The sequence below is a fragment of the Gigantopelta aegis genome, chromosome 6 (assembly GCF_016097555.1).
Source record: "Gigantopelta aegis isolate Gae_Host chromosome 6, Gae_host_genome, whole genome shotgun sequence".
NCBI lineage: Eukaryota > Metazoa > Mollusca > Gastropoda > Neomphalida > Peltospiridae > Gigantopelta > Gigantopelta aegis.
In genome coordinates, this window is record NC_054704.1 from 57,765,103 (window position 1) to 57,786,206 (window position 21,104).

The 21,104-nt window shown below is 39.9% G+C and overlaps 1 protein-coding gene across 3 annotated transcripts in view; it reads left to right on the forward strand.

The window, feature by feature from the left end:
- Positions 1-21,104, forward strand: part of LOC121374869 (phospholipid-transporting ATPase ABCA1-like) — an 83,601-nt gene that overhangs the window by 55,073 nt on the left and 7,424 nt on the right. For all 3 annotated transcript variants that reach the window (XM_041501976.1, XM_041501978.1, XM_041501977.1), the window contains 11 exons: positions 742-928; positions 1,544-1,713; positions 2,772-2,949; positions 6,762-6,877; positions 8,502-8,652; positions 9,590-9,713; positions 12,284-12,413; positions 13,148-13,268; positions 16,439-16,620; positions 17,018-17,159; positions 20,077-20,211. In XM_041501976.1, coding sequence (XP_041357910.1) covers positions 742-928; positions 1,544-1,713; positions 2,772-2,949; positions 6,762-6,877; positions 8,502-8,652; positions 9,590-9,713; positions 12,284-12,413; positions 13,148-13,268; positions 16,439-16,620; positions 17,018-17,159; positions 20,077-20,211 — 1,636 coding nt within the window. The remainder of the gene's footprint in view (positions 1-741; positions 929-1,543; positions 1,714-2,771; positions 2,950-6,761; positions 6,878-8,501; positions 8,653-9,589; positions 9,714-12,283; positions 12,414-13,147; positions 13,269-16,438; positions 16,621-17,017; positions 17,160-20,076; positions 20,212-21,104) is intronic.

Here is a 21,104-nt window from a genome sequence, read left to right on the forward strand (position 1 = left end):
CAATACCAGTTCTCAAGTGTCAGTTACACAATTTTAAATGCATGCGAATTGCAAATCAGTTATGTGGTGAACCGATGCATTCTAAAATTTACAGATACAAACTTCAGAATTATCAAAACTTTATTCGCTATGCAAATATAATTTGCATAACCAAACAATCTGTTACCTAGGTGAAAATCTGAGTTCTGGTCACCCAAGATTTTGAAATATTGTCCCCTGTCTTACTTCAGCTTTTACATTAGCATTGATGAATACCAATGACCGGCCTTGGTAGCGTCGTGGTTAAGTCATTGGACTATAGGCTGATAGGTACAGGGTTTGCAACCCGGTACCGACTTCCACCCAGAGCAAGTTCTTAAGGGCTCAATGTGTAGGTGTAAGGCCACTACACCCTCTTCTTTCTCACTAACAACTAACAACTAACCAACTGTCCTGGATAGACAGCCAAGATAGCTGAGGTGTGTGCTCAGAACAGCTTGCTTGAACCTTAATTGGATATAAGCACGAAAATAAGTTGAAATGAAATTAATACCAATACAAATTGCAAGGGCTGACACCTGTTCTTCTAATATCTATATTTCTAGAACAAACCATGATGAAAGTACAGTCAAACTTTGTTATCTTGATGTTAGAGAGACCGGACCAAATAACTCAAGATAACGGTGTTTAGACATAAAGCTTAACATTATAGTAGTTGTCAGTGAAAATTATGCTGTTGAACAATTTATAATTACTTGGCAGGTATGGAGGTCTAAGTTTTGGTGAGACTAATGCCATAGCTCAGCTGAATACAACCCAGATGATGTCGGTCATTGACAGACTGACCCGAGCTGCCAACAATGGGACGGACGTCTTTCCCAAAAACAACACCTTCTTCACAGACCTGGAAAATGTCACGAGAGATTTTATCAAACAGGACATTGCTAAGGTAGGAACTATTTTATTCTATAATTTTTAAATATTGCCAATGCTGGGAATGTTGGTCAAAGTTTTATTTGCAAAAATGGTGTCCATTAAATTCATGGTACTTTTTTTTTTTTTTTTTTTTTTTTTTTAAAGAATTAGCTAATTATTGAAAAATGTTTTAAGGTAGGACAGTGGGAATTAATTGTTGCCAGTGAGGTATTTGTAATTAGTGTTAGTCATAACTGTTACAGTAATCTAAAACACTCAAACATTTTGGTTTTGAACTGAATAATAGGTGTTATCATCTTACACAACAGATAAAGTCATTTTAATTCACAATGCTGATTATATTAAATGGTTGGTACGGTAACAAGACTGGAAACGAGAACTTGCAAACAGTAACAATGCAAACCGTACAGTATTATTTTTTATCCACAATAGTATAACTAGGAGTAAAAATATTTTTCTTATGAATTCTGATTTTTTATTTAAAATGTTTGCTTTGATATTTAATTTTCAAAAGTATAACATTTGTATTGTACTACATACAGACAGAATCGTTACTGGATCTTGACATGTCGTGAAGATCTGATTAAACATCCACAGATTTCATCGTCAGTATGTATTTCTAAATCAGGTCTGGTTCAACAACAAAGGTTTTGCTTCGTCGGTCATATACATGAGTGTACTCAACAACCTCATCTTGCGCAGTTACCTCCCTTCAGAAAGTGACCCATCAGACTATGGGATCTCCACCTCGAACCACCCCATGAACTACACAGAAGCACAGTTCAGTGAAAATAGCATGTGAGTTAACCAGGAAACATTGAGTATTGGCTTTCTTCTAATTGGTATAATCATAAATTGCTTTTGGTAGGTAGATCTATTTTTCATTTCAAATTCACATCTGGAATATCAGATACTGTGATCTGTCCTGTCGGAGAAAGTGCATACAATATGCTAATTGGTAACAGTATACTATTTTACATCACCAGATTTATAACTTTGGTATTAGTGGTAGCTAAAGTATATGAAAGGTCATACTGGCACTATTGTTTTGTTATAAACTGACAGTAAAATATTGTACTATTTCACAAATGTAACATAGTAAAATATTTATGGTTAGATATGTTTTACTGTAAATAATAAAATATTAGCAATCTCTAAATTTAGCGAAATTCAAATAATTGACATATTAGTGACATAAAATTTTAGTGAGGTTGTCATATCAGAAACCAAAAAATATAAATCTTCAGTTGAAACAATACTTTTGATCAAGTTTGACATCATGCAACTTTCAGACAATGTAAATGTAGGAAATAATTGCAGTAATGTGCATGCTAACTAACTTGTTGTTTGCTATCATTTTGGTTTAATCAGTAGAATGTAACCATTGTTGTGTGTTCAGATAATCACAAAATAAATGCACAAAGGTTTTTCTGTTGTACGTCTCTTTAAATTTAGCATTATGCTTGTTGACATTTTCTGATTTACAGTATATATGATGTACCAGCCTTGTTGATGACAATGTACAATGTCTTATTGTTGACCTTAGTAGCATTTGCACTACCGAAACTTCTGTCCGTGGCAAAGACCAATATATATTTTAAGTAAATGTTATTTCATCTGCATTTTCTACTTATTCTAATTTTATTTTAAAAAATTATTTTTAATATTCACTATGTGGTAGTTTATGCTGTGCTACCTCGTATGTCTAAAAAAACCTCATCACATTAGTCGAGCTTCGTTTTACAACATATTTCTTCCATCTATTTCTAAAAAATATTACCATGTATGTGTATATGTCAAATTTGGAATATTTAATAAAGTGCAAAAACAATCATTTCTTCTTCTTTTTTCTTCAGATTAAACAGTTTCATCGATGTGGTTGTGGCAATCTGTGTAATATTTGCCATGTCGTTCATCCCAGCCAGTTTTGTGCTCTTCCTTATAGAAGAGCGAGTGTCCAGCAGTAAACATCTTCAGTTTGTCAGTGGAATAAACCCAACCATCTACTGGGTGGCAAACTTTGCATGGGACATGGTATGAGCTGTTATTTTATACTCAAAAATTGGAACATTATTTTCTTTATATCTATTGTTTGGGGTGGGGTATTTTTTCTGGCTATGATAGCAGAAAAAACTAAATTAATGTCATATGATTTTTGGCAAAATATAACAAGGTGTAACATTTGATGGTATCCTAAAAGTATCTGCTGAAGTGAATCTAGTTAAATAATATTTAGAAGCAACTTTGTCACCTTGTAGGGCAATGCAAAAATACTTCAAAGGATGATGTGATGTTGCTTAAGTGGCATTCTCATTATACGATTTATTGCACTGACTTGTTGCATGCTATTTGCCATACAGACTCGAATCGTGTGTGTGGGAAGACCTTATGTTATAAGATTCCAAGACCCGCTACTATTTTCCATTTGAAGCACAGGATCTTTTATGTGAACCATCCCACAGACAGGATAGCACATACCAGTAGTGGTGCACTGGCTGGAGCAAGAAATAGTCTTAACTTGACTGATTGACGAGGATCAATTCTAGATGAACTGCACACCAAGCTTCCATTGGGCTACGTCCAACCCCTTTCACAAACACACATTCTAGACCAATGTACATCAGGCTTCCACTGGGCTACGTCCCACCCCTTTCACAAACACACATTCTAGACCATTGTGCATCAGGCTTCCACTGGGCTACGTCCCACCCCTTTCACAAACACACATTCTAGACCATTGTGCATCAGGCTTCCACTGGGCTACGTCCCACCCCTTTCACAAACACACATTCTAGACCAATGTGCATCAGGCTTCCACTGGGCTACGTCCCACCCCTTTCACAAACACATTCTAGACCAATGTGCATCGGGCTTCCACTGGGCTACGTCCCACCCCTTTCACAAACACATTCTAGACCAATGTGCATCGGGCTTCCACTGGGCTACGTCCCACCCCTTTCACAAACACATTCTAGACCAATGTGCATCGGGCTTCCACTGGGCTACGTCCCACCCCTTTCACAAACACACATTCTAGACCATTGTGCATCGGGCTTCCACTGGGCTACGTCCCACCCCTTTCACAAACACACATTCTAGACCATTGTGCATCAGGCTTCCACTGGGCTACGTCCCACCCCTTTCACAAACACACATTCTAGACCAATGTGCATCAGGCTTCCACTGGGCTACGTCCCACCCCTTTCACAGATACATTCTAGACCAATGTGCATCAGGCTTCCACTGGGCTACGTCCCACCCCTTTCACAAACACACATTCTAGACCAATGTGCATCAGGCTTCCACTGGGCTACGTCCCACCCCTTTCACAAACACACATTCTAGACCAATGTGCATCAGGCTTCCACTGGGCTACGTCCCACCCCTTTCACAGATACATTCTAGACCAATGTGCATCAGGCTTCCACTGGGCTACGTCCCACCCCTTTCACAAACACACATTCTAGACCAATGTGCATCAGGCTTCCACTGGGCTACATCCCACCCCTTTCACAGACACATTCTAGACCAATGTGCATCAGGCTTCCACTGGGCTACGTCCCACCCCTTTCACAAACACACATTCTACAACCAATGTGCATCCACTGGGCTAGTCCCACCCCTTTCACAAACACCTAGACCATTGTGCATCAGGCTTCCACTGGGCTACGTCCCACCCCTTTCACAAACACATTCTAGACCATTGTGCATCAGGCTTCCACTGGGCTACGTCCCACCCCTTTCACAAACACACATTCTAGACCAATGTGCATCAGGCTTCCACTGGGCTACGTCCCACCCCTTTCACAAACACATTCTAGACCAATGTGCATCAGGCTTCCACTGGGCTAGTCCCACCATTTCACAAACACATTCTAGACCAATGTGCATCGGGCTTCCACTGGGCTACGTCCCACCCCTTTCACAAACACACATTCTAGACCATTGTGCATCGGGCTTCCACTGGGCTACGTCCCACCCCTTTCACAAACACACATTCTAGACCATTGTGCATCAGGCTTCCACTGGGCTACGTCCCACCCCTTTCACAAACACATTCTAGACCATTGTGCATCAGGCTTCCACTGGGCTACGTCCCACCCCTTTCACAAACACATTCTAGACCATTGTGCATCAGACTTCCACTGGGCTACGTCCCACCCCTTTCACAAACACATTCTAGACCATTGTGCATCAGGCTTCCACTGGGCTACCTCCCACCCCTTTCACAAACACACATTCTAGACCAATGTGCATCAGGCTTCCACTGGGCTACGTCCCACCCCTTTCACAAACACACATTCTAGACCAATGTGCATCAGGCTTCCACTGGGCTACATCCCACCCCTTTCACAAACACACATTCTAGACCAATGTGCATCAGGCTTCCACTGGGGTACGTCCCACCCCTTTCAACATTCTAGACCAATGTGCATCAGGCTTCCACTGGGCTACGTCCCACCCCTTTCACAAACACACATTCTAGACCAATGTGCATCATGCTTCCACTGGGCTACGTCCCACCCCTTTCACAAACACACATTCTAGACCAATGTGCATCATGCTTCCACTGGGCTACGTCCCACCCCTTTCACAAACACACATTCTAGACCAATGTGCATCATGCTTCCACTGGGCTACGTCCCACCCCTTTCACAAACACACATTCTAGACCAATGTGCATCAGGCTTCCACTGGGCTACGTCCCACCCCTTTCACAAAACACATTCTAGACCAATGTGCATCATGCTTCCACTGGGCTACGTCCCACCCCTTTCACAAACACACATTCTAGACCAATGTGCATCAGGCTTCCACTGGACTACGTCCCACCCCTTTCACAAACACACATTCTAGACCAATGTGCATCATGCTTCCACTGGGCTACGTCCCACCCCTTTCACAAACACACATTCTAGACCAATGTGCCAGGCTTCCACTGGGCTACGTCCCACCCCTTTCACAAACACACATTCTAGACCAATGTGCATCATGCTTCCACTGGGCTACGTCCCACCCCTTTCCCACATTCTAGACCAATTTCACACAAACACACATTCTAGACCAATGCTGTCCCACCCCTTTCACTAACACACATTCATCATGTGCTTCCACTGGGCTACGTCCCACCCCTTTCACAAACACACATTCTAGACCAATGTGCATCAGGCTTCCACTGGGCTACGTCCCACCCCTTTCACAAACACACATTCTAGACCAATGTGCATCAGGCTTCCACTGGGCTACGTCCCACCCCTTTCACAAACACACATTCTAGACCAATGTGCATCAGGCTTCCACTGGGCTACGTCCCACCCCTTTCACAAACACACATTCTAGACCAATGTGCATCAGGCTTCCACTGGGCTACGTCCCACCCCTTTCACAAACACACATTCTAGACCAATGTGCATCAGGCTTCCACTGGGCTACGTCCCACCCCTTTCACAAACACACATTCTAGACCAATGTGCATCAGGCTTCCACTGGGCTACGTCCCACCCTTTCACAAACACACATTCTAGACCAATGTGCATCAGGCTTCCACTGGGCTACGTCCCACCCCTTTCACAAACACACATTCTAGACCAATGTGCATCAGGCTTCCACTGGGCTACGTCCCACCCCTTTCACAAACACACATTCTAGACCAATGTGCATCAGGCTTCCACTGGGCTACGTCCCACCCCTTTCACAAACACACATTCTAGACCAATGTGCATCAGGCTTCCACTGGGCTACGTCCCGCCCCTTTCACAAACACACATTCTAGACCAATGTGCATCAGGCTTCCACTGGGCTACGTCCCGCCTTTGTCATAACAAACATTTCTTTCCTTGTTTCAGATGAACTACCTGATACCGACCGCCCTGTGTATCTTCATTTTCCTGGCGTTCAACAAACAAGCTTATGTGTCAGCAACAAACCTGCCCTGTCTTATTGCTCTACTCGGCTTATATGGGTGAGCACAGTTTCTGTCTCTCTTTTATCATGTGAAAAGGCGAGATGTAGGTATTATAGAAGCGGCCACATTGTCAACTTTTGCATTTAATTCCACATTAAAGTTTAGCATTTTGCCCCATTTCTAATAAACTATAAGTCTAAATCAATGAAACTTGTTTATTTGTTGTGCATGTTATTTTTTGTTTTAAATTCTATTTTGTTTCAATGTTTATATATTATATATTATATATATATATCTGCATTAAGATGAACATCTATGGATACAACTTTCAGTGGCATCGAGTAAATTTGTTGTAGGCGAGACATTTAATTCTGTGGAATTCTTAAAGGGACATTCCTGAGTTTGCTGCATTGTAAGATGTTTCTGAAAAATAAAATATTTCTACGATTAAACTTACATATTATATATATTTTCTTGTTTATAATGTCAGTGTCTGTATATTCAATGTGTTTCTGATCGTCTTAATATTTGAAAAAGCCAAAACTCAGTTTTGTCTTCAAATAATTTTGTACGTATGAAAAAATATATTTTAGGAAATAAAATGAAATTTAACCTAGTACAAATATTAGAACGATCAGAAACATGTTTAATATACAGCCACAATATTTTAGGCAGAAAAATATACTGGATATGTAATTACAATCGTTAAAAAGTATGTGTTAGTCGATAACATCTTAAAAATTGCAGCAAACTGAGGAATGTGCCTTTAACTGAATGTTTAAGATTAATTTGGGAGATACAAGAGATCTTCGGGTTGATATTGCTCACTGGACCAGTTGGACATGGTAATAGAATCTATCACCGCTCTGAGATATAGATAAAGCAATTCCAACCCGAGGGACAAAATGTTTTTTGTGAAGGTCAAGGTTTACTGAGGTCCTTACAAAAACATTTTGTCCCGAGGGTTGGAATTGCCTTATCTATACCTCACAATGGTGATTGATTTTTTTTCTTGCCCATTTAATTACAGTAACAAAACATTGTTTATTGTTGAACGATTCGTAAACATTTCACCTACAAACAATGAAACTCATTTAATCATACGCTGAAAAATATAGTCCCACTTATGCAATGACATAAAAATGCAACAATTTAACAAGAAATATAAAGTTGAAAATATTAATTTGTTTAAATATTTTTAAAACAATGATACAACGTGAAATGGCAAATAGAATTTTGAAAAACATGAGTTATGACGTTATTCGTCGTAAAATATGAGTTATGACATCACACGTATGTAGAAATCTTCTAGCCCTCGAGTCAGATAGATTTTTCTAGCACCGTGCAAAAGCTGGATAACCTTGTCCAGTGGGTAAGAATGAGTGTTCCATGTTTGATATATCACAGGCTGTGCGATATGTGCTGTGTGATATGAAATATTCCTTGCTGTTAATAAAGTAGTCTGTGTGGACCTATCAGGTTTCTTCTCTCAACTGTGGCGCATATTTCATAGTTAAGATTTTCCTGATATTTAGTAGCTATTAATTAACATTCTGGTAACATTAATTTTCTTTCAAATGTTAGCAATTAAAAATATTAAATATTTTTAAGTGTGGGAGTTTACTGTTTAATGTATTATCACCAGCTGTTTTGTTTATGCAATCTTGTTGTAATATTTCAGATGGGCCATTATTCCAATGATGTATCCATTTTCACGTCTATTTGATGTGCCAAGTTCTGCCTTTGTGACACTGTCCTGTGCCAATGTGTTTCTCGGTACTGTGTCCACTATTGCCACTTTCATACTGGAAATTCTTGAGTCGGATGACCCGGTCAGTACCGTGTTTAATAGTATAGTTACACCTTTAGTGTATACAGCTTCATGTATCTTTACTGTGTAGTATTTCATCAAAGTATTGCAGCTGGTCAACAGTAGTATCAATTATATGTAAAAATGTTGCACTTTGAAATTTGATAAAGAATGTTATTGCACATTATTAATAATTAAAAAACCTATCCTGAGATTGTAGCCATTTTAAAAGATTTTCAACAAAATTGTTTTACATTTAATTTATTAAAATTACAATTTACAGTAATTCTTGCTTAGAATATGACTATCTTTATAACTAATGCATTTCTGGACATGGTAATGTTTTCAATTGTAGTTTCCCAATATCAATTTTTGTCTAAATTAAATTTGTACGTACAAAATTATTATTTCTTCCAGTTGCCAAAGGGAATTTGAAATAATTTGGCCAAAGGTCATTCCAAATGTATTTATCAATATAATGCTTTATATTTAAAACATGTTACGTGTGATAACGCTAATATTTGAGACTGACTACTACAATTCGACATTAGTCAATAACATGTTTATTTCCGGCCTGGGAGACAACTCCAACAGTAACACAAATCTCCAGCCAAGAATGGCTATACTAAAACCGAGACTTCAAACACACGATACTACATTAACGTATGATAGTGTTTTAAAAATTAGTAAAAAGCACAAACAGAAGTCTTGCTAGGGCTGAACTCTCAGGATAGTCCCTATGAGAAAGTATTGCAGTTGTCAGCTAATTTCATTTTTTACACTGCTTAGTTGCTCATTAAATATTTTAGATTACTTTACAGATCATTATTACTAACAATATAGATTTGAGTAATAAAAACCAGAAGATGTAAGAGCAATAATCCTTTTTCAATTTGATCATCAGTATTTTTGTTTTACGTTTTATGCCTTGTTTTTTCTGTTGCTAATGATCCGTGCAGGAATTGGGCGTCATCAACAATATCCTGAAGCAAGTGTTTCTGCTGATGCCACACTACTGTCTGGGCCGCGGCCTCATCGAGATGACCACCTACCAGCTACGAGCTGATCTCATTGCTAGATACGGTATGGACTACTTGTGTCTACCAGCTACGAGCTGATCTCATTGCTAGCTACGGTATGGACTACTTGTGTCTACCGGCTACGAGCTGATCTCATTGCTAGATACGGTATGGACTACTTGTGTCTACCGGCTACGAGCTGATCTCATTGCTAGCTACGGTATGGACTACTTGTGTCTACCGGCTACGAGCTGATCTCATTGCTAGATACGGTATGGACTACTTGTGTCTACCAGCTACGAGCTGATCTCATTGCTAGACACGGTATGGACTACTTGTGTCTACCAGCTACGAGCTGATCTCATTGCTAGCTACGGTATGGACTACTTGTGTCTACCAGTTACGAGCTGATCTCATTGCTAGACACGGTATGGACTACTTGTGTCTACCAGTTACGAGCTGATCTCATTGCTAGCTACGGTATGGACTACTTGTGTCTACCAGTTACGAGCTGATCTCATTGCTAGACACGGTATGGACTACTTGTGTCTACCAGCTACGAGCTGATCTCATTGCTAGCTACGGTATGGACTACTTGTGTCTACCAGTTACGAGCTGATCTCATTGCTAGATACGGTATGGACTACTTGTGTCTACCAGTTACGAGCTGATCTCATTGCTAGATACGGTATGGACTACTTGTGTGTACCAGCTACGAGCTGATCTCATTGCTAGCTACGGTATGGACTACTTGTGTCTACTTGTGTGTACCAGCTACGAGCTGATCTCATTGCTAGATACGGTATGGACTACTTGTGTGTACCGGCTACGAGCTGATCTCATTGCTAGCTACGGTATGGACTACTTGTGTCTACCAGTTACGAGCTGATCTCATTGCTAGATACGGTATGGACTACTTGTGTGTACCGGCTACGAGCTGATATCAATGCTAGATACGGTATGGACTACTTGTGTCTACCAGCTACGAGCTGATCTCATTTGTGTCTACCAGTTACGAGCTGATCTCATTGCTAGCTACGGTATGGACTACTTGTGTCTACCAGTTACGAGCTGATCTCATTGCTAGCTACGGTATGGACTACTTGTGTCTACCAGTTACGAGCTGATCTCATTGCTAGATACGGTATGGACTACTTGTGTCTACCAGTTACGAGCTGATCTCATTGCTAGCTACGGTATGGACTACTTGTGTCTACCAGTTACGAGCTGATCTCATTGCTAGATACAGTATGGACTACTTGTGTCTACCGGCTACGAGCTGATATCAATGCTAGATACGGTATGGACTACTTGTGTCTACCAGCTACAAGCTGATCTCATTACAGATACGGTATGGACTACGTATGTCTACCGGCTACATTCTGATCTCATTGCTAGATACGGTATGGACTACTTGTGTCTACCGGCTACAAGCTGATCTCATTGCTAGATATGGTATGGACTACTTGTTTCTACCGGCTATGAGCTGATCTCAATGCTAGATATGGTATGAACTACTTGTGTCTACCGGCTATGATCTGATCTCATTGCTAGATATGGTATGGACTACTTGTGTCTACCGGCTACAAGCTGATCTCAATGCTAGATATGGTATGGACTACTTGTGTCTACCGGCTATGATCTGATCTCATTGCTAGACATGGTATGGACTACTTGTGTCTACCGGCTACAAGCTGATCTCAATGCTAGATATGGTATGGACTACTTGTGTCTACCGGCTATGATCTGATCTCATTGCTAGACATGGTATGGACTACTTGTGTGTACCAGCTACAAGCTGATCTCAATGCTAGATATGGTATGGACTACTTGTGTCTACCGGCTATGAGCTGATCTCAATGCTAGATATGGTATTGACTACTTGTGTCTACCGGCTATGAGCTGATCTCAATGTAGATATGGTATCAGCTGTACTTGTGTCTACCGGCTATGAGCTGATCTCAATGTAGATACGGTATCAGCTGTACTTGTGTCTACCGGTTATGAGCTGATCTCAATGTAGATACGGTATCAGCTGTACTTGTGTCAGCAGTTTTCTGTGATTTCATCAGTGTCATGTGATAACATATTGTATAACACTGTGTAGCATGACTGATAATTGCAAATAATACAAGTGATAAAGTTTGAAATACACAAACCAGTTTTCATTTTTATCATGGTGGCAATTTCTTTCTTTTTTATAAAATAATAATACTCAGTTTTTAATGCTGTCATCCATTCAGAATTTAGTAAGTCATATAAGAACAAAATGTTAGTAATTATATGTTTCTTGATGCTTGTTCTCTTCATTTCTGTATACAGTTATAACATAGTATTTTTTTTTTAGCAAATTTTATGTTTTACAGCAGGTTCAGTAAAATAACAACTCACATTAGTAAGTTTATTAAGATCTTCAGAGTCCTGTAAAATGAAGTGGAATATCGAAATATTTTAATATGCAATTTATCAGTTTGATTATGGTTACAACAGTAGAGTAGTACAGTTCTTTTGGGGAACTGATTTAAAAAGAAAATTTGGACAGGTCATAAAACATTTCATTTGATACATTTTTTTGTGAGTCCTATGACAACTGATTTTATTTTACGTTAGTTTAATCTGTGTATTGGTTTGCAGGTGAGGAATGTGTGTACAACATCTTTTCCTGGAACATCGTGGGCCGCAACCTCTTCAGTCTGTTCATGATGGGCATTGGGTGCTTCCTGCTCAATCTCCTTATTGAATACAGGTTCTTTATCAAACCAAGGTCAGTCCCTCTCTCAGACTTTCTCTTTATTAAGTCTGTTTGGGAATTTGAGACAACGTAAATGTGACTTGTTGCTATGACTATTTATGTAGTATTTTTATATAAGAATTTTTTGTAATTTTTTGTGAATTTATTGATGTATAACAGTCACAAATTGTATAAAATCGTGTAGCGTACTGAAGCGATTTTATACTTAATGTGTGACTGTTACATGTTTATTTAGTTAAAAATACACATAATTCATGAATCAGTTTCTAACGTTCTTCCCTTGACCTGTTTTACATAATGACGTCATTTTGAGATTTTTAGTATAAAATTGCTTTGCTACATTGCGCGATTTTATACAATATGTGACAGTTAAGCATCTATAAGCTCATAAAACAACAACAACAAACAGTTCTTATATAATTTAAAAAACATGAGCTTGTGCAGGGTGTTGGTTTCGGGGGTTGACCCCCCCAAGCAAATTTTCATGGTTTTAATACATTTTCCGGGGGAGCATGTCTTAACCACCCTATAATATTTGGTTGCCACCTACCTGAAACAACACACCATGTTTTTGTAATTTCCTTTCCATCACCTGTTTTGGCGTAATGATGTCATTTTCTGAGGTTTTTTGAAGGATTTAAGGTTTTAAGTGACGTTGTCCAATGAGAATGGAGTAACTCGTATAATGGTGGGAAGTTTGTAATTATATAATAATTTGTATTTATCTTTTTTTCAATTCACTGCAGGAAGATTACAGGACATGAGAGCCCAATAGAAAATGAGGATGTGGATGTAGCAAGAGAACGCCAGCGAGTTATGTCTCACAGAGCTGACAATGATGTACTCAGACTGGAAAATCTTTCTAAGGTTTGTGTCTTACAGAGCTGAAAACGACGTACTGAGACTGAAAAGTCTATGGTTTATGTCTCATAGAGCTGAAAATTATTTACTCAGACTGGAAGATTTTGCTAAATGTGTCTCACAACAGAAAACAATGTATTTAGAGGGGAAAATCTCCCTAAGATTTGTGTCGCAGAGCTGAAAATGATGTACTTAAGACTGGGAAATCTCATTAAGGTTTGTGTCTCAGAGCTGAAAATGATGTACTTAAGACTGAAAATCTCACTAAAATGTGTCAAAGAACAGAAATCAGTATAATCAGACTAAAGAATTTTATGTTCATATTTGGCTGTTAGCAGTAAAGTAACAAACCATTGGGTTGAATACTTGAGTTCTTCTGCTCACCCATCACAGAACATGAGACTACAATAGGTATGTTAAAAACACCTTACTCATATTAGTCTGTTAAATCTTTCTGCTTAGTTGTGTTATCTGTAATAAAAGTAAAACATACTAGTTGTGATGAACCACCTTACTCTGTTTAGTTGTGTTATCTGTGATCAAAGTGAAACATACTAGTTCTGATGAACCACCTTACTCTGTTTAGTTGTGTTATCTATGATCAAAGTGAAATATATACTACCGACAAAAAATAAGGGAACGACTGATGTGAATGTAACTATCGTTGACATGCACTGTTACAATACAGTGGCGTTGCATCTGAACGCTTCATCTGATCAAAATGAAATTTCACATCATGCATGAACAGCATGTGATGCACGTGCACACAGAAGATCACGTGTATGTGCTTATGGTGGAACTCACAAACACCGATGCAAGTGAGGTAATCACATGTGTGAAAATGGCCCCAAAACGATACCTTAATGAAGAGACGAAATGGCGAATGGGGGTGGTAGTGTCATGGTGTGGGGAGGGATCACACATGACAGGCAAACAGATTTGATTATTGTTAATGGAAATTTGACTGGCCAGAGATATCTGGACCAAATGTTGCGTCCTGTCGTTGTTCCAGTGGCGAGAAATATTGGCAGAAATTTTGAATTTCAAGACAACAATGCAAGACCACATCGCGCTCGGATAGTCACCGATTACCTACGACAACAAGGCATACCGACAATCGACTGCCCGCTAAGTCCCCCGATATGTCCCCTATAGAGCACCTGTGGGACGTTCTTGGGCGGAGAGTGTACGCCAGGGACCCAGCACCCGCCAACGTGGCCCAGCTTGCGGTAGCCCTTCAGAATGAATGGCGGGCAATACCCAGGGCAACCATACGTACATTAATCAACAGTATGCCATCAAGGTGTCGAGCATGCATCGCCCAAAATGGTGGACACACCAGATATTGATATACACGCCCCAAATTGGTTTTCCAGATGTTAATCGAAATAAAACATTCACTATAATTTCACCCGTTCCCTTATTTTTTGTTGGTAGTATACTAGTTGTGATGAACCACCTTACTCTGTTTAATTGTGTTATCTGTGATCAAAGTGAAATATACTAGTTGTGATGAACCACCTTACTCTGTTTAATTGTGTTATCTGTGATCAAAGTGAAATATACTAATTGTGATGAACCACCTTACTCTGTTTAGTTGTGTTATCTGTAATAAAAGTGAAATATACTAGTTGTGATGAACCACCTTACTCTGTCTAGTTGTGTTATCTGTGATCAAAGTGAAACATACTAGTTGTGATGAACCACCTTACTCTGTCTAGTTGTGTTATCTGTGATAAAAGTGAAACATACTAGTTGTGATGAACCACCTTACTCTGTCTAGTTGTGTTATCTGTGATAAAAGTGAAACATACTAGTTGTGATGAACCACCTTACTCTGTCTAGTTGTGTTATCTGTGATAAAAGTGAAACATACTAGTTGTGATGAACCACCTTACTCTGTCTAGTTGTGTTATCTGTGATAAAAGTGAAACATACTAGTTGTGATGAACCACCTTACTCTGTCTAGTTGTGTTATCTGTGATAAAAGTGAAACATACTAGTTGTGATGAACCACCTTACTCTGTCTAGTTGTGTTATCTGTGATAAAAGTGAAACATACTAGTTGTGATGAACCACCTTACTCTGTTTAGTTCTGTTATCTGTGATCAAAGTGAAACATACTAGTTCTGATGAACCACCTTACTCTGTTTAGTTCTGTTATCTGTGATCAAAGTGAAACATACTAGTTCTGATGAACCACCTTACTCTGTTTAGTTCTGTTATCTGTGATCAAAGTGAAACATACTAGTTGTGATGAACCACCTTACTCTGTTTAGTTCTGTTATCTGTGATCAAAGTGAAACATACTAGTTGTGATGAACCACCTTACTCTGTTTAGTTCTGTTATCTGTGATCAAAGTGAAACATACTAGTTGTGATGAACCACCTTACTCTGTTTAGTTCTGTTATCTGTGATCAAAGTGAAACATACTAGTTGTGATGAACCACCTTACTCTGTTTAGTTCTGTTATCTGTGATCAAAGTGAAACATACTAGTTGTGATGAACCACCTTACTCTGTTTAGTTCTGTTATCTGTGATCAAAGTGAAACATACTAGTTGTGATGAACCACCTTACTCTGTTTAGTTCTGTTATCTGTGATCAAAGTGAAACATACTAGTTGTGATGAACCACCTTACTCTGTTTAGTTGTGTTATCTGTGATCAAAGTGAAACATACTAGTTGTGATGAACCACCTTACTCTGTTTAGTTGTGTTATCTGTGATCAAAGTGAAACATACTAGTTGTGATGAACCACCTTACTCTGTTTAGTTGTGTTATCTGTGATCAAAGTGAAACATACTAGTTGTGATGAACCACCTTACTCTGTCTAGTTGTGTTATCTGTGATCAAAGTGAAACATACTAGTTGTGAAGAACCACCTTACTCTGTCTAGTTGTGTTATCTGTGATCAAAGTGAAATATACTAGTTGTGATGAACCACCTTACTCTGTCTAGTTGTGTTATCTGTGATCAAAGTAAAACATACTAGTTGTGATGAACCACCTTACTCTGTCTAGTTGTGTTATCTGTGATCAAAGTAAAACATACTAGTTGTGATGAACCACCTTACTCTGTCTAGTTGTGTTATCTGTGATCAAAGTAAAACATACTAGTTGTGATGAACCACCTTACTCTGTTTAGTTGTGTTAACTGTGATACATCTATTGTAGGTCTACTGGAGGCCAGGCCGTAAACGTAGGATGACTGCAGTTGACCGCCTCTGTCTTGGAGTGCCTAAGGGACAGTGCTTTGGACTTCTCGGGGTTAACGGTGCTGGAAAAACAACAACTTTCAAGATGCTGACTGGTGATGAGTCTGTCACAGAGGGATCTGCATTTGTACAGAATTACAGGTTGGTTTAATGTTTTGTAACATATGAACAATTCACTTCCTGTTGGTAACATTGGCAAAAATACTCTGCTTTAATAAATATAATGACCAAGTGTTTTCCTGTGCATCTGACTAGTAGTTACTAGGTTGGTACCTGATGACATTCGCTGAGAGTGAGTTTTAACAGCACAATGGGTAAGTGTGCAGGCCGCTACACCGACTTCTCTCTCACTAACCACTAACACCTAACCATTAACCCACTGTCAGATAGCTGAGATCTGTGCCCAAGACAGCGTGCTAAAATCTTAACTAAATATATAATAAGCATGAAAATTGAAATGAATTAACTTTTTTAGTTTTCTTCAGTTTTTCATTTGCTCCATTCATCCAACTGTTCCCACCTATACTGTGTCTTGCAGCATACTGAAGGACATGGTCAAAGTACGACAGCAGATGGGATATTGTCCACAGTTTGATGCTTTGGATAATCTGCTTACCGGGCGTGAGCACCTCGAGTTCTATGCCAGGATACGCGGCGTTCCCACACATGAAATAAAAACCGTGAGTACCTATACAAAAGATTCATTGGAAACCACCTCCTCTACTTTTATTATAGGACTCTTTCATGCAAAGTGGATGCATGAGATTTCTTGTCTGGACATTAACTCAAAGGTCACTGTTGAAAAGTGGTTTAGTCCAAGTTGCTCAACACATGTCTTCAAACTTCTGACTTCTAACTTGTACCATAAGTTGTATTTTTAAGTTTCCAAGATCAAGGTCATTGGTTAAACACTTGTTCTTTATTCAGCTTAAGGCTTATTTCTTGTTCCAGCCAGTGCTACACAACTGGTATAACAAAGGTTGTGGTATGTACTATGGTCCTGTCTGGAAGATGGTGCATATAAAAGATCCCTTGCTGCTAATCAGAAAGAGTAGCCCATTGTGTGGAGGCAGCAGGTTTCCTCTCTCATTATCTTTGCGGTCCTTAACCATATGTCTGGCACCATATAAGTAATTAAAATGTGTTATGTGTCATTAAATAAAACATTCCTTTCTTCTTCCAGCTGAAGGGTGTGTCTTACTGTGATTTAAACACAACTATTGTTTACCTTATTGCTCCTTGTGATTTTAAGCATTTATTCTGTCATTCATTTGTCATTGTCTTGTTGTGTGACATGTGGGTGTGTGTTTTCAGGTTGCTAGCTGGGTGTGACATGTGGGTGTGTGTTTTCAGGTTGTTAGCTGTGTGTGACATGTGGGTATGTGTTTTCAGGTTGCTAGCTGTGTGTGGCATGTGGGTGTGTGTTTTCAGGTTGCTAGCTGTGTGTGACATGTGGGTGTGTGTTTTCAGGTTGTTAGCTGTGTGTGACATGTGGGTGTGTGTTTTCAGGTTGCTAGCTGTGTGTGACATGTGGGTGTGTGTTTTCAGGTTGTTAGCTGGGTGTGACATGTGGGTGTGTGTTTTCAGGTTGCTAGCTGTGTGTGACATGTGGGTGTGTGTTTTCAGGTTGCTAGCTGTGTGTGACATGTGGGTGTGTGTTTTCAGGTTGCTAGCTGTGTGTGACATGTGGGTGTGTGTTTTCAGGTTGCTAGCTGTGTGTGACATGTGGGTGTGTGTTTTCAGGTTGTTAGCTGGGTGTGACATGTGGGTGTGTGTTTTCAGGTTGCTAGCTGGGTGTGACATGTGGGTGTGTGTTTTCAGGTTGCTAGCTGAGTGTGACATGTGGGTATGTGTTTTCAGGTTGCTAGCTGGGTGTGACATGTGGGTGGGTGTTTTCAGGTTGCTAGCTGTGTGTGACATGTGGGTGTGTGTTTTCAGGTTGCTAGCTGAGTGTGACATGTGGGTATGTGTTTTCAGGTTGCTAGCTGTGTGTGACATGTGGGTGGGTGTTTTCAGGTTGCTAGCTGTGTGTGACATGTGGGTATGTGTTTTCAGGTTGCTAGCTGTGTGTGACATGTGGGTGGGTGTTTTCAGGTTGCTAGCTGAGTGTGACATGTGGGTATGTGTTTTCAGGTTGCTAGCTGAGTGTGACATGTGGGTGTGTGTTTTCAGGTTGCTAGCTGAGTGTGACATGTGGGTATGTGTTTTCAGGTTGCTAGCTGTGTGTGACATGTGGGTGTGTGTTTTCAGGTTGCTAGCTGAGTGTGACATGTGGGTATGTGTTTTCAGGTTGCTAGCTGTGTGTGACATGTGGGTGTGTGTTTTCAGGTTGCTAGCTGAATGTGACATGTGGGTATGTGTTTTCAGGTTGCTAGCTGTGTGTGACATGTGGGTGTGTGTTTTCAGGTTGCTAGCTGAGTGTGACATGTGGGTATGTGTTTTCAGGTTGCTAGCTGTGTGTGACATGTGGGTGTGTGTTTTCAGGTTGCTAGCTGAGTGTGACATGTGGGTGTGTGTTTTCAGGTTGCTAGCTGTGTGTGACATGTGGGTGTGTGTTTTCAGGTTGCTAGCTGTGTGTGACATGTGGGTGTGTGTTTTCAGGTTGCTAGCTGTGTGTGACATGTGGGTGTGTGTTTTCAGGTTGCTAGCTATGTGGGTATGTGTTTTCAGGTTGCTAGCTGTGTGTGACATGTGGGTGTGTGTTTTCAGGTTGCTAGCTGAGTGTGACATGTGGGTGTGTGTTTTCAGGTTGCTAGCTGAGTGTGACATGTGGGTATGTGTTTTCAGGTTGCTAGCTGTGTGTGACATGTGGGTGGGTGTTTTCAGGTTGCTAGCTGTGTGTGACATGTGGGTATGTGTTTTCAGGTTGCTAGCTGTGTGTGACATGTGGGTGGGTGTTTTCAGGTTGCTAGCTGAGTGTGACATGTGGGTATGTGTTTTCAGGTTGCTAGCTGAGTGTGACATGTGGGTGTGTGTTTTCAGGTTGCTAGCTGAGTGTGACATGTGGGTATGTGTTTTCAGGTTGCTAGCTGTGTGTGACATGTGGGTGTGTGTTTTCAGGTTGCTAGCTGAGTGTGACATGTGGGTATGTGTTTTCAGGTTGCTAGCTGTGTGTGACATGTGGGTGTGTGTTTTCAGGTTGCTAGCTGAGTGTGACATGTGGGTATGTGTTTTCAGGTTGCTAGCTGTGTGTGACATGTGGGTGTGTGTTTTCAGGTTGCTAGCTGAGTGTGACATGTGGGTGTGTGTTTTCAGGTTGCTAGCTGTGTGTGACATGTGGGTGTGTGTTTTCAGGTTGCTAGCTGTGTGTGACATGTGGGTGTGTGTTTTCAGGTTGCTAGCTGTGTGTGACATGTGGGTGTGTGTTTTCAGGTTGCTAGCTATGTGGGTATGTGTTTTCAGGTTGCTAGCTGTGTGTGACATGTGGGTGTGTGTTTTCAGGTTGCTAGCTGAGTGTGACATGTGGGTGTGTGTTTTCAGGTTGCTAGCTGTGTGTGACATGTGGGTGTGTGTTTTCAGGTTGCTAGCTGAGTGTGACATGTGGGTGTGTGTTTTCAGGTTGCTAGCTGTGTGTGACATGTGGGTGTGTGTTTTCAGGTTGCCAGTTGGGCCATCCAGAAGCTGGGACTGACTCAGTATGCGGACAAAGTGGCTGGAACCTATTCGGGTGGTAACAAACGCAAACTGTCCACAGCCATTGCTCTCATTGGAAATCCGAATATTATCTTCTTGGTAAGAAATGTTTTGTTTAAATGCTATATATTAAATACATGTATATATATATCATATAACCGGGGGGGGGGATGTGTCTACAATTTCTAAATTATTTTGAGGTTTCTTATTTTCAAGGTTTGGTTACTCTGAAATGAATTTCAGAGTGTTTTTATTTTTGTGATTTAACTTATTTTATTCCATATTTAATCAACATTAAAAGTTCCAACTCATCTTTCATTTGCAAGATATTGCCATTGCTTAAAGTTAAACAATAGAGCATTCAATTGCAATTGAGTAACACAGTATGCTAACAAGCAAGACAACTAATCAGTCTTTGGTTTTATATAAAGCCAATTAAGATTTGTGTGAGACGTTTTCTCAGTCAGACTTTGAGGTGTTTAATCTGAGCTTGACATGTTTCATCCATACTCGTATAGTAAGCTGTCTCAGTAGCACACATGTGACATACCTGTTTGTACGCATTTTACTGTACAGAATATAATAACCTGGTGTCCTGAATACACCATTCATTTGTAGTTTCTTGGGATTTGCGCATGGCAGCAAATACAATTTTGAAGTAAATTGTCAGTTGATGATCACAATTGATATTTTTCACAGAATTTATTATATTCAAAAACATTTGCATATCATTGAGACATTTCAGTCAGTGTGAATTAGGACCCTTTGTTTGATTAGTTCCTTGCTGGTCCACCTGGAGGGAACCATAGGTTTCATCCCTTCCTTCCTTCTGTCTGTCCCACATACACATTTCGGGACTTTTTTTTCTTCTTTTTTTTAAACAATACCTCAAGATGTACAGTTACTGATCAAGGTTGACTTTCATAGCGATGTACACATTTTTAACAGAGTTATCACCCTTGAACTTAAGAAATACAGAAATTTGTTGGACC